General features: G+C 38.5%; 1 protein-coding gene across 1 annotated transcript in view; it reads right to left on the minus strand.

Annotated features, from left to right (window-relative positions):
- Window positions 1-9,445: 9,445 nt before the first annotated feature.
- The window catches only part of LRRCC1 (leucine rich repeat and coiled-coil centrosomal protein 1), a 46,775-nt gene continuing 44,064 nt past the window's right edge, over window positions 9,446-12,156 (minus strand). The window contains exon 19 of the mRNA XM_011937203.1: window positions 9,446-10,135. Coding sequence (XP_011792593.1) covers window positions 10,013-10,135 — 123 coding nt within the window. The 3' untranslated portion in view covers window positions 9,446-10,012. The remainder of the gene's footprint in view (window positions 10,136-12,156) is intronic.

A 12,156-nucleotide genomic window follows, 5' to 3' on the forward strand; every position in this document is an offset into this window, starting at 1 on the left:
TTTATTTATTTATTTATTTAGACAGAGTCTCGCTCTATTTCCCAGGCTGAAGTGCGGTGGTGGGATCTCAGCTCACTGCAACCTCTGCCTCCTGGGTTCAAGCAATCCTCCTGTCTCAGCCTCCCGAGTAGCTGGGACTACAGGTGCCTGCCATCATGCCTGGCTAATTTTTGTATTTTTAGTAGAGACATGGTTTCTCCCGATTGGCCAGGCTGATTTCAAACTCCTGACCTCAGGTGATCCACCCGCCTCAGCCTCCTAGAGTGCTGGGATTATAGGTGTGAGCCACCATGCCTGGTCTGAGGTACTTTTAAATCAAGATTTTGGATTAAAAGATAGGATGCAGAGTAAGCAGCCCTTCATGGACCCCATGACCCAGAGAGCCAAATGATTTGTAAAACCTCTGCCATCTTTTGAATCATCTCTAGGCAAACTGAACACACACGCATGCAGCATGGGTCAATATAGTGCCAACTTCCCTATCACACAATGACCTGAGCTGCCTATTATGAACTGAGGATGATCAGCACCTCCTTCTCACAGATAAGCGAGCCTAATACTTTGTCAGGAAATAGAAATGGAATATTCAAAATTATATAAATGGTAACTAAGTTTTGCAGAGTGTTTGCTACCTTAGTGCACAGTAAGGATTCCACAGGTATCCTCATTTGTACATATCCATGTGATATTAGAGAACTACTCATTCCCTCCAGTAGGCTGAAGTAGACATAGATTAAACAGCAATAGAGAGTGCCATTGAGAGTGTCATGAGGAATCCTGGATCCTTATCTATTTATGGAATACAGCTAATATTATAGCTAAGTGGTCAGAACTGAAAATTTGGGAGTTTTAGGAATTGGTTAAAGCAAAAATTGGACTCATTGTCAGATCTCACTCAAATTCATGTGTCACATATAGATGGATACCTGAAAAATAAAGGATAGGAAGCATAGAAAATAATGATGCCAATTTGGTATGGCCAAATACAGATGAGTACAACTTAACCTGAAGTAGATGCTATAACATCATTTTATCTATTACAGTTTTGAAATAGTAACAAGGATGGATGATGTGTTAATAAGGATGGCCTAGATTATGTTACAATAACAAATAAAATCTCGCATCTCAGAAGCTGAAAACATCATCATCTGCAGTGAAAACGTATTGACCAGAACTAGTTGCATAGACCCATCCAACCACAATGGTGCCATGAAATGTGCCTCAAATGGAACGAAACTCAAATGCTTACAAACAGCACTAGTGATGGCATGTTTGTGAAATGAGATTGCATAGATACTGTTGTGGCAAATCACTTCAACTACGAGCAAAAGAAATCACACTTAAGGACTGTATCAGAGATGTAAACAGGCAGAATTTGGTAAGAAAACTAACTACATAGGAGCTCACCAGCAGAGGGGCCTATAAAGGTCTTATCTAGGGTAGCTATTTAATAAGAATTTTATAGTTTTCATACTCGATGATAAGGTCCACAGCTGAAGTAAACTGCAGAGAGCTGTAGGCCATTGCTGCTCAAATTTGAGTGTAAATCCGTCACCTAGAGTACTTGTTAGGAAAGTAGATTCTGGTCGGGCACGGTGGCTCATGCCTATACTCCCAGCACTTTGGGAGGCCGAGTCGGGCAGATCACTTCAGCATAGGAGTTTGAGACCAGCCTGGTCAATATGGTGAAACCCCGTCACTACTAAAAATACAAAAATTTAGCTGGATGTGGTGGTGCAGGCCTGTAATCTCAGCTACTTTGGGAGGCTGAGGTGGGAGAATTGCTTGAACCCGGGAGACGGAGGCTGCAGTGAGCCAAGACGGCACCACTGCACTCCAGCCTGGGTGACAGAGTGAGATTCTGTCTCAAAAATAAATAAAAGTGTAGATTTTTATTCAGCAAGTCTGGGGTGGAGCCTGAGAGTCTGCATAATTAAGAAGCTCCCGGCCGGGCGCGGTGGCTCAAGCCTGTAATCCCAGCACTTTGGGAGGCCGAGACGGGCGGATCACGAGGTCAGGAGATCGAGACCATCCTGGCTAACACGGTGAAACCCCTTCTCTACTAAAAAAATACAAAAAACTAGCCGGGCGAGGTGGCGGACACCTGTAGTCCCAGCTACTTGGGAGGCTGAGGCAGGAGAATGGCCTAAACCCGGGAGGCGGAGCTTGCAGTGAGCTGAGATCCGGCCACTGCACTCCAGCCTGGGTGACAGAGTGAGATTCTGTCTCAAAAAAAAAAAAAAAAACAAAAACAAGAAGCTCCCAAGTTATATAAATGTTCCTGATTCTCTGATCATACTTTGTTTTGCTTTGTTTTTCTTCAGCTTTTATTTTTAGTTCAGGAGTACACGTGCAGGAGGTGCAGGCTTGTTACATAGGTAAACATGTGCCATGACAGTTTACTGCACAGATCATCTCATCATCTAGGTATTACGCCCAGTATCCATTAGCTGTTCTTCCTGATGCTCTCTTTCCACCTAACGGTCCTCTTCCCCCACAGGCCCCAGTGTGTATTGTTTTTCCCCACCATGTGTCTATGTTTTCTCATCATTCAGCTCCCACTTATAAGTAAGAAAATGCAAGGTTTGGTTTTCTGTACCTGCATTAGTTTGCTGAGGATAATGGCTTCCAACTTCATCCATGTCCCTGAAAAGAACATGATCTCGTTCCCTTTTATGGCTGCATAGTATTCCATGGTATATATGTAGCACATTTTCTTTATCTAGTCTATCAGTGATGGGCATTTAGGTTGATTCCATGTCTTTGCTTTTGTGAATAGTGCGGAAATGAACATAACACATGCACATGTCTTTATAATAGAATGATTTATATTCCTTTGGGTGTATACCCAGTAATGGGATCTCTGAGTCAAATGGTATTTCTGCCTCTAGATCTTTGAGGAATCACCACACTGTCTTCCACAATGGTTGAACTAATTTACATTCCCACCGATAGTGTAAAAGCATTCCTTTTTCTCCACTACCTTGCCAGCATCTGTTGTTTATTTTTTGACTTTTTAATAATAGTCATTCTGACTGGCATGACATGGTATCTCATTGTGGTTTTGATTTGCGTTTCTCTACTCTCTGACCACACTTTGAGTAGCCAAAGTCTAAGCTGTTACAACATACCATTATGTTGTTTTTCCAGAATACTGTTCCTGGTTATAGACTCTATTAAAAGAGCAGGCCTACCAATGGGGAATCAAATCACAGTATTATTTGTACTAACTGCCAGTGGGATCATGGGATGGTATACTGTAGACACATGAAGTTTCAAAAACCAAAGAAATTAACATTGGAAAGATTACTACCCATATTATAAGAAGTAGAACGTGAATTAAATCAAATATACTTTCAGATCTTAATTTCAATTAAGACAGTGGTGTCCTTCCTTCAAAGGATAAAAATCTCCCTGGATACCACTGTTTTCTTTCTCCCTTGGGCATTTACATGGGTATGGGACTATATTGAAATGTTGAAATGCTAACAGTGTATCAAAATGGGACTCAAAACCTGGTGATACAATAAATGTTGTGGAGGACCAGGGAGGATAGGATGGAATAGAATTGACTAATTCTATAAATACTGTTTTAAAGTGGAATGCAGAGGAAATTTGTGAGCAATATGCCTACTGCCCTCTGCAACATCTGAAGGCATTTGGAGGGTGGTTGCCATAGCAGAACAACCATTCCAAGAAAATATTTCATGAGGCCAGGCACAGTAGCTCACACTTGTAATCGCAGCACCTTGGGAGGCCGAGGTGGGAGAATTGCTTGAGTCATGGAGTTCAAGGCCAGCCTGGGCGACATGGTCTCATCACTAAAAATAATTTTAAAAAATTAGCCAGGCATGGTGTCATGTGCCTGTCATCCCAGTTACTCAAGAGGCTGAGATGAGAGGATCACGTGAGCTGGGGCGGCTGAGGTTGTAGTGAGCCAAGATCATGCCACTGCGCTCCAGCCTTGGTGACAGAATAAGACCCTGTCTTAAAAAAAGAAAAGAAAGAAAGAGAGAGAGAGAGAAGGAAGGAAGGAAGGAAGGAAGGAAGGAAGGAAGGAAGGAAGGAAGGAAGGAAGGGGAAGGGAAGGGAAGGGAAGGAAGGGAAGGAATGAAAGGAAGGAAGGAAGGGAAGGAAGGAAGGAAGGAAAGGAAGGAAGGAAGGAAAGAAAGAAAGAAAGAAATACTCATCAAACTCTAAAATATTTGCAAAGTGATATTCTTGGGGGAAGGAATTCACCATCATGAAACAGTACCATTTATACTAAGAAAGCAAGAAAGGGTCTAAAGACTTAGATGGTACAACTAGCAGTGCAACATGTATTGGAATAACATGCAAGAAAGCAACTGAAGTGATAAAATCACCAAGTTGAGTGTTGCTATCATTCTGGAGGGCTAAAGTAGTCATCTTCCAACATGAAAGTGCTTCCCACTTTCACCCCAAAGGTTTGTTCTTGGGTAGTGTACTTGTTCTCAGCCAACAAAAATTTCAATGGTTTAAATGCAGCTAGATATAAATCGCCATAACCTTGAAACAGATTCCAGGTGCAGTGCAGTAGTTACCTATACATTCTGTAGTGGTGGATTAAGTAAAGCAGAAATGTTATGTGTAAAATATATAGAAATAAAGATTCTGAGTTGGTATTGTCTTTAAAACATCACTTTGCAGATTGTTGGCAGTCAAAGTAGACAAAGAATGGGTGAACTGTAAGTATTGCCCTGGATTACCGGATCATCATCTAGAGGCTGATGAAAAATCACATGACTTGACCAAATATGGTTGGCCACCAAAGGATAAAGCGTTAAAAGATAACAGTGCTGACACATTTAATCCAGAAAGGCACATAAAGGTACAAGTTCTCATTGATAGTTAGCTTGACAGTGCCTATTGTGGACAAGAAACTATTAAGGAGGAGGAAGTGCACCATAACCATCTACCACTAGCAATATGGCCAGAGATGATATTTGATATCTCATTTATCTTAGTGGTTCAAAGAGGAAATCCAGGTGGTCCTGGCCATCCAAGTCAGCCCATTTCATTGATACAGGTGTCTTAGGTAGTACAGATTGGGGAGATACTTATTGCCAGGTGTTATTTTTAAGTTATGGCTTCCAGAAACTATCAGTGTACTACTAACCATATAGGATGAGTTTGGAGGTGTTCCCTCTTTCTCCACTTTCTGAAAGACTTTAGCTAGGGACTGGTGTGATGGCTTATGCCTGTAGTCCCAGAACTTTGGGAGGCCAAGGCAGGAAGATTGCTTGAGGCCAGGAGTTCAAGACTGCAGTGAGCTGTGATTGAGCCACTGCACTCCAGCCTAAGTGACAGAGTGAGACACTGTCTAAAAATATATAAATAAATTTTTAAAGAAAGAGGTTAGCTACGATTGGTTTTATTTCTTTTTGGTATCATTTATAGCAGGGGTCCCCACCCCCAGGCCATGGACCACTGCTGGTCTGTGACATGTTAGGACCTGGACCGCACAAGCAGGAGGTGAGCTGTGGACCAGCCAGCAAAGCAAAACTCCATGATCAGCGGAGGCATTAGAATCTCGTAGGAGCAGGGACCCTACTGTGAACTGTGCATGCAAGGGATCTTGGTTGCACATTTCCTGTGAGACTCTAACTAGTGCCTGATGATCTGAGATGGAACAGTTTCATCCCAATACCATCCCCAACCACCGTACCATCTGTGGAAAAATTGTCTTCCACAAAACTGGTCCCTGGTGCCAAGAAAAGGTTGGTGACCACTGGATTTTAGAATTCACCAGTAAAGCCATCTGAACCGGAGCTTTTCTTTGTGGGAATTCAATTTCTTTACTTGTTATAGGTTGATTCAGATCTTCTATTCTTTCTTGAGTCAGTTTCAGTAATTTGCATCTTTTTAGGAATTTGTTCACTTTAACTAAGCCATCTAATATGTTCTGTAGAGTCTAGACTTGGTAATGATGTTTCCTTTTTATTCCTGATTTTGGTAGGGTTTTTTGTTTATGTTTTTCAAGATGGAGTCTCACTCTGTTGCCCATGCTGGAGTGCAGTGGCATGATCTTGGCTCAGTGCAACCTCTGTCTCCCAGTTTCAAGTGATTCTCCTGCCTCAGCCTCCCAAGTAGCTGGAATTACAGGCATGAGCCACCATGCCCAGCCATCTGATTTTGGTAGTTTTTATTCTCTCTTTTCTATTGCCCAGAGTTGCTAAAAGTGCATCAATTTTGTTTATATTTTCAAATAACAAATTGTTGGTTTCATTGCTTTTCTCTACTGCCTTTTTGTTTTCTATTTCATTAATTTTAGTACTGATCTTTAATATTTCCATTCTTAGACTTAAGTGGCTCTTATTTTTCTGATTTCTTAAGAGGGAAGATTAACTTATTGATTTGAAACCATTCTTCTTTTTAACATGGGCATTTAAAGCTATACATTGCCCTCTAAACATTGCTCTGCTGTATCCTATATATTTTGCTCTGTTTTATTTTTATTTTCATTTAATTCAAAATATTTTCTACTTTTCTTTGTGCTTTATTTCTTAACTCATAGGTTATTTAGCTGTTTACTGTTTAATTTGCAAATATTTTTGTATGTCTCAAATTTCTTTCTGTGGTTGATTTCTCATTTAACCACTTAAAACTTTTTAAATCTGTTGAGATTTGTTTTGTAGTCTAGCATATGATATATGCTAGATAATGGTAGATGTCTACTTAAAAAGAATGCATATTTTGTTGTCTTTGAGTGGAGATCTCTATAAAATATCAGGTCAGATTAGTTTGTAGTGTTGTTCAAGTCTTCATCATTCTTGCTGATTTTCTGCAGGTTGCCCTGTGAGATATTGAGAGTGAAATATTGACATTGGCAAATACAGTTATTGAATGGTCTATTTTCCCTTTAATTGTTGCTCATGTGTTTTGTGGCTTTGTTGTTAGATGCACATAATGGTTATATCTTCATGATGTATTTGCCTTTTGTCATTATGAAATATCCATCTTTATTTCTAGTAATATTTCCTGCCTTAAAGTTTATTTTGTCTAATACTAATACAGCCAACCCAGTACTCTTATGGCTGCTTTATAAGCAGTGAATTGCAGTATAATTTTCATACCATAAAGTTCACCCACAGTTAAAGTGTAAAATTCAATAATTTTTACAGACCTGAAATTTACAGAGTTGTGCAAACACCATGACAAAGCAATTTTAGAACATTACGATTAAACAATTTTAAAATTTCTTTTGTGATTTCTTACTTGACCCATTGCTTATTTAGAAGTGTCTTAAAATTTTCACATATTTGTAAATTTCCCAGTTTTTGTTGTTGTTATTCTAATTTCAGTTCTTTGTGGCCAGAGAATGTGCTTTGTATGACTGCAGCACTTTAAAATTTACAGAGGTTCATTTCATGGCCTAGCATGTTATCTATCCTGCAGAATGTTCTATGTGCTTTTGAGACAGATGTAACAGTATTCTGCTGTTGAGTAGAATGTTGTATAGATGTCTGCTAAGCTTAGTTGGTTTATAGTGTTGATGTCTTTTATTTTTTCGTTGATCTTCTGCTTAGTTGTTATATCCATGATTGAAAGTGGAGTACTTGTCTCTATTGTTTAATAACCAATTTCTCCATTAAAGTCTGTTTTTGCTTCATATATATTGGGGCTCTCTTGTTAGGTATCACTGATTACAACTTCCTGATGGATTAACATTTTACCATTATAAAACGTCTTTACCTTATGAGTTGGGGAAAGGGTAATTGGGCTCCTGGTACTCTTGGCCTGCCCTATGCATGGAAGGAAGAGAGCCCCCTACAGTTTTGTTACGTGTACCAGGAATTTAGCCTTTGTTGTAACCCTATTGAAAGACACGAGGAATGCTCATGGCCTGCCTAGCTGGTGAAATATCGTATTTGTTAGCAGAGAGGAAATCTTATCTTTTTGGCCGGGAGCTCCACTTACTGTGGAGCTGCCATTGGGCTGAGCTGAGGGTGAGACATGATCTTGGTTCAGTGCCATGGGTTTTTGCCATTCTTACTGAATTTAAATTTTTCTCGAATAAATGTTTCTTCTTTTGCTGTATACCCTAAGGACAATTTTCAGTGATTTTAAATGGCTGTTTTAAAGTACTTTTCACCAGTTAAGGCTGTTTTTGTGGGAAACAGGTCTGCAGAAGTCCTTATTTAGTTATTCCAGAAGTGGAATTTCCAGTGTTCATTTTTAAACTGTATTATTTTCTTAGTGGCTATTCTAATGATGATAATATGCATTTTAATTTAATGCAGCCATCTTTACTACTAATTTCATCCGGTAAACTTTTCTGAAATATAGCTCTATTTTCTTCCTCCAACTTTATGCCATTTTTGTCGTGTTACATATTTTATAAATTCAACAATAGTTATCATTGCTTTGTGTCTTCTAGCTAAAAGAAGAAAAATACATTGTCTTTTATGTAAAAATTTATCCACAAATTTTACTTTTTATAATACTAATTTCTTTCAATGGATTTGAGTCACTTTCTGGTATCATTTCTTTGAAGCCTTTAGGTTTTCTTCAGCTTTTAAGGCAGGCTGGCTATCAATACACTTTCTTGGTCTTCATTAATCTGAGAATGTCTTTATTTTGCATTTACTTTGAAGAACAGTTTTGCTAGCTGTAGAATTCTAGATTCAGTTCCTTTTCTTCCAGCATGTCAAATACACTGCCACTGCCTTCTGGCGTCCATTGTTTCTGATAAGTCAGCTGTTAAACTGTTGTTCCTCTATATGAGAATATTTTCTTGCTCCTTTCAAGAGCTTCTCTAACAGTTTCACTATAAAGTCCAGATGTCGTTCTATGTTTACCCCAGGCTTTACTGAAACCTTGTATCTGTAGGTTTTTGTTTGTTTGTTTGTGGTTTAAGAGACAGGGCTCACTATGTTGCCCAGGATGGTGTCTTAACTCCTGGGCACAAACAATCCTCCTTCCTCGGTCTTCCAAAGTGCTGGAATTACAGGTATGAGCCACTGCACCCAGCCATGTAGGGTATTTTAAGTCAAACTGAGGGAGTTTTCAGCCATTACTTCTCCAAATATTCACCCCTCTTCTAAGACTCCCATTATACATGTTATGTTTGATGTTGTCTCACAAATTTCAACACAAAGATTATCTATAATGAAATGGGGCCTCCTCCTTATGAAGCACTTATTTTTGTTCCATTTACTTTTAAAATCTTAGTTCAGTACCGATATCAAGAAAATGTATATTTTCTTCCTTTTAGAAATAGAAGAGGGGCATAGTACTTCAGACTTTTGTTCTGCATACATAGCATATGATGTGACAAAAGTGAAACAGTAATACAGTAATGACCTGGTATGGAATGAAATGAGTTACTGCTTCCAGTTACAATATCAGAATTTCTTCATATACAGTGACTAGAAGGGAGAATGAAGGTAGAACAGTGGTGTTCCTCTTCAGGAACAGAAAATATTTATAAAACCTTAAATGTAATCTTTAATGAAAAGATATATGCATTATAAAAAAAGGGGTCATAATGAGTGATGTGGAGATGACTACATATACTTTCTTAAGAATTCCACATCTTTTATCATACAGATTTCAAATGCTTTTTGGCAACATAAGCACTTTAAAAGAATTGAGCTACATCAACTAAATGACAATAAATATAATTAGTTCTTCATCATCACAATAAGACAACGAGATTAAAATATTTTACCTCATATAGTCAAAATACTAATCTTTTCATTTACAAATTTGTAGGCAAATGTGTAATTACCAAACAACGTATAGTACAGAAACAAGAAAAAGGTTAAGTCTAGTTATGACAGTTTTTTTCTAATAGACAAAACTGTCAACAATTTATTATAAAAAACCTATACAATTAATAAATACTTGATCAAAAGTCTTTAAAAATATTCATAATGAAATGTGTAGAAAGAGACATTTCAAAGTCATAGCAGTTACTACTATTACAATATTTAATCATTTTTACAATAGGTCTGCTGGTCCATTTCAATTAAATTCATTCTCAGAACCATCACATATCTTGCTGAATTTCACTTAAAGCAAAAGCAAGTTGCTTAATTTTTACTTCCATTGTTCTTTTGTTCTTGCACGTTTCTTCCAAAAGTTCACGCATTTCTTTTTCAATTTGATGGACCTAAATTGACATGTAAATTTTACATTTTAATTTCTTAAAGAAAATGTATTTTTAAAATGCATTCTGAAAGAAAAGGTCCACAATTTATTCTTACACATTTTGAAATTTGTGATGTATTTGAAGAAATGACAGTAAAATGTAACTTGCTCAAATGCTAATAGGAAAAATACAGTATTTATACAGTATACAAAGTACTTTCATGCATTAATGTATTATCTACTTAGTTTTCATAAACTTATTGTGAAAAAGACATGGCTCTCTCTCTCTATATATATTTTTTTTCTTCCTTTTTTTGAGATGGAGTCTCGCTCTGTTGCCCAGGCTGGAATGAAGTGGCGCGATCTCTGCTCACTGCAAGCTCCGCTTCCCAGGTCCACGCTATTCTCCTGCCTCAGATTCCCGAGTAGCTAGGACTACAGGCATCCGCTACCATGCTCGGCTAATTTTTTTCTTTGTATTTTTAGTAGAGATGGGGTTTCACCATGTTAGCCAGGGTGGTCTCGATCTCCTGACCTCATGATCCGCCCACCTTGGCCTCCCAAAGTGCTGGGATTACAGGCGTGAGCCATCGCGCTTGGCCAAGACATGGAAATGTATTTTAACTTCGTCAGGTGTGGTGGCTCACACCTGTAATCCCAGCACTTTGGGAGGCTGAAGTGGGCAGATCACTTGAGGTCAGGAGTTTGAGACCAGCCTGGCCAACATGGTGAAACCCCGCCTCTGCTAAAAATACAAAATTAGCTGGGTGTGGTGGTACACACCTGTAACCCAGCTACTCGGGAAGCTGAGGGAGGAGAGTCACTTAAACCCAGGAGGTGGAGGTTGCAGTAAGGCGAGATAGCACCATTGCACTCAGAACAAGAGTGAAACTCCATCTCCAAAAAAAAAATATATATATATATACACACATACAGACACACACACACATTTTAACTCTATTTTAGAGCTTAGAAAATCTGTTTATGGTTGTACAGTTTCTATATATCATAGCTAGGACAGAATCCCATGCTTTTGATTAATCCTTCTACAGTCCTATGCTGCTTATCAATGCTGAGTCACAAGTTCAGCTTAAACACCAGTTCCTTATAGATTTTTAAAACTGAAACAACCTCCTTCCCCAAAGAAACCCTATCTTTAATGTAGTGCCTACAGCTTTTCTAAAAATGCTGTTGATGATTATATATTGCCATCTTTTTGAGAGATAATTTTATCATTTATTCCTAACCTACATTCTCCTAGGAGTAGCCGCAGTTGATATTGTTAACTTCTAATTGAAACTGTCTTTCCTACGATATCATAACACTTCTGATAATGTTACCAATATGACCATCTTTTTACGTTTACTTCATGCTTCCTAACCCCTAATGTAGATCTCTCAATCTCTTTTCCCTTAGAAAACTAGTATTTCTCCTAATTTAAGTAATCACCACTATCTGATACCTCATAATCCCCTGCCTGCAAACCCAATGATCATATATCATATTTAAGCTCTAGTGCTATTTCTAAAACTCTTCCCTTTGATATTACTTGAAACACTTCCCTTAATTGTTTAAACCTTAAACTTATTTAGTATTGAGGTTAATACTTAAACCTTACTTAGTATTAACTTATTTAGTATTACCTGTAACTTTATTTAAGGTTTAATCCTTATTTAGTATTACCTGATGTACCCTGGTTAAACATTTGGTAGATTTTTAAAATTTTGAGATAGGATATTGCTGTCACCCAGGCTGGAGTGCAGTGGTATGATCATAGCTCACCATAGTCTCGAACTCCTGGGCTCAAGCAATCCTCACATCTCAGCCTCCTGAGTAGACAGGTCTACAGGCGTGTACCACTACGCCAGGATAATTAACACATTTTTTTTTTCTGTAGAGACGAGGTCTTGCTATGTTGCCCAGGCTGGTCTTGAACTCCTGGTCTTGAGTGATACTTCCACCTCAACCTCAACCTCCTAATAAGTGTTGGGATTACAGGTGTTAAGCCACCATGCCCAGCCTACATTTGGTAGCTTTTTTTTT

The sequence above is a fragment of the Colobus angolensis genome, unplaced genomic scaffold (assembly GCF_000951035.1).
Source record: "Colobus angolensis palliatus isolate OR3802 unplaced genomic scaffold, Cang.pa_1.0 Scaffold16, whole genome shotgun sequence".
Classification (NCBI taxonomy): Eukaryota; Metazoa; Chordata; class Mammalia; order Primates; family Cercopithecidae; genus Colobus; species Colobus angolensis.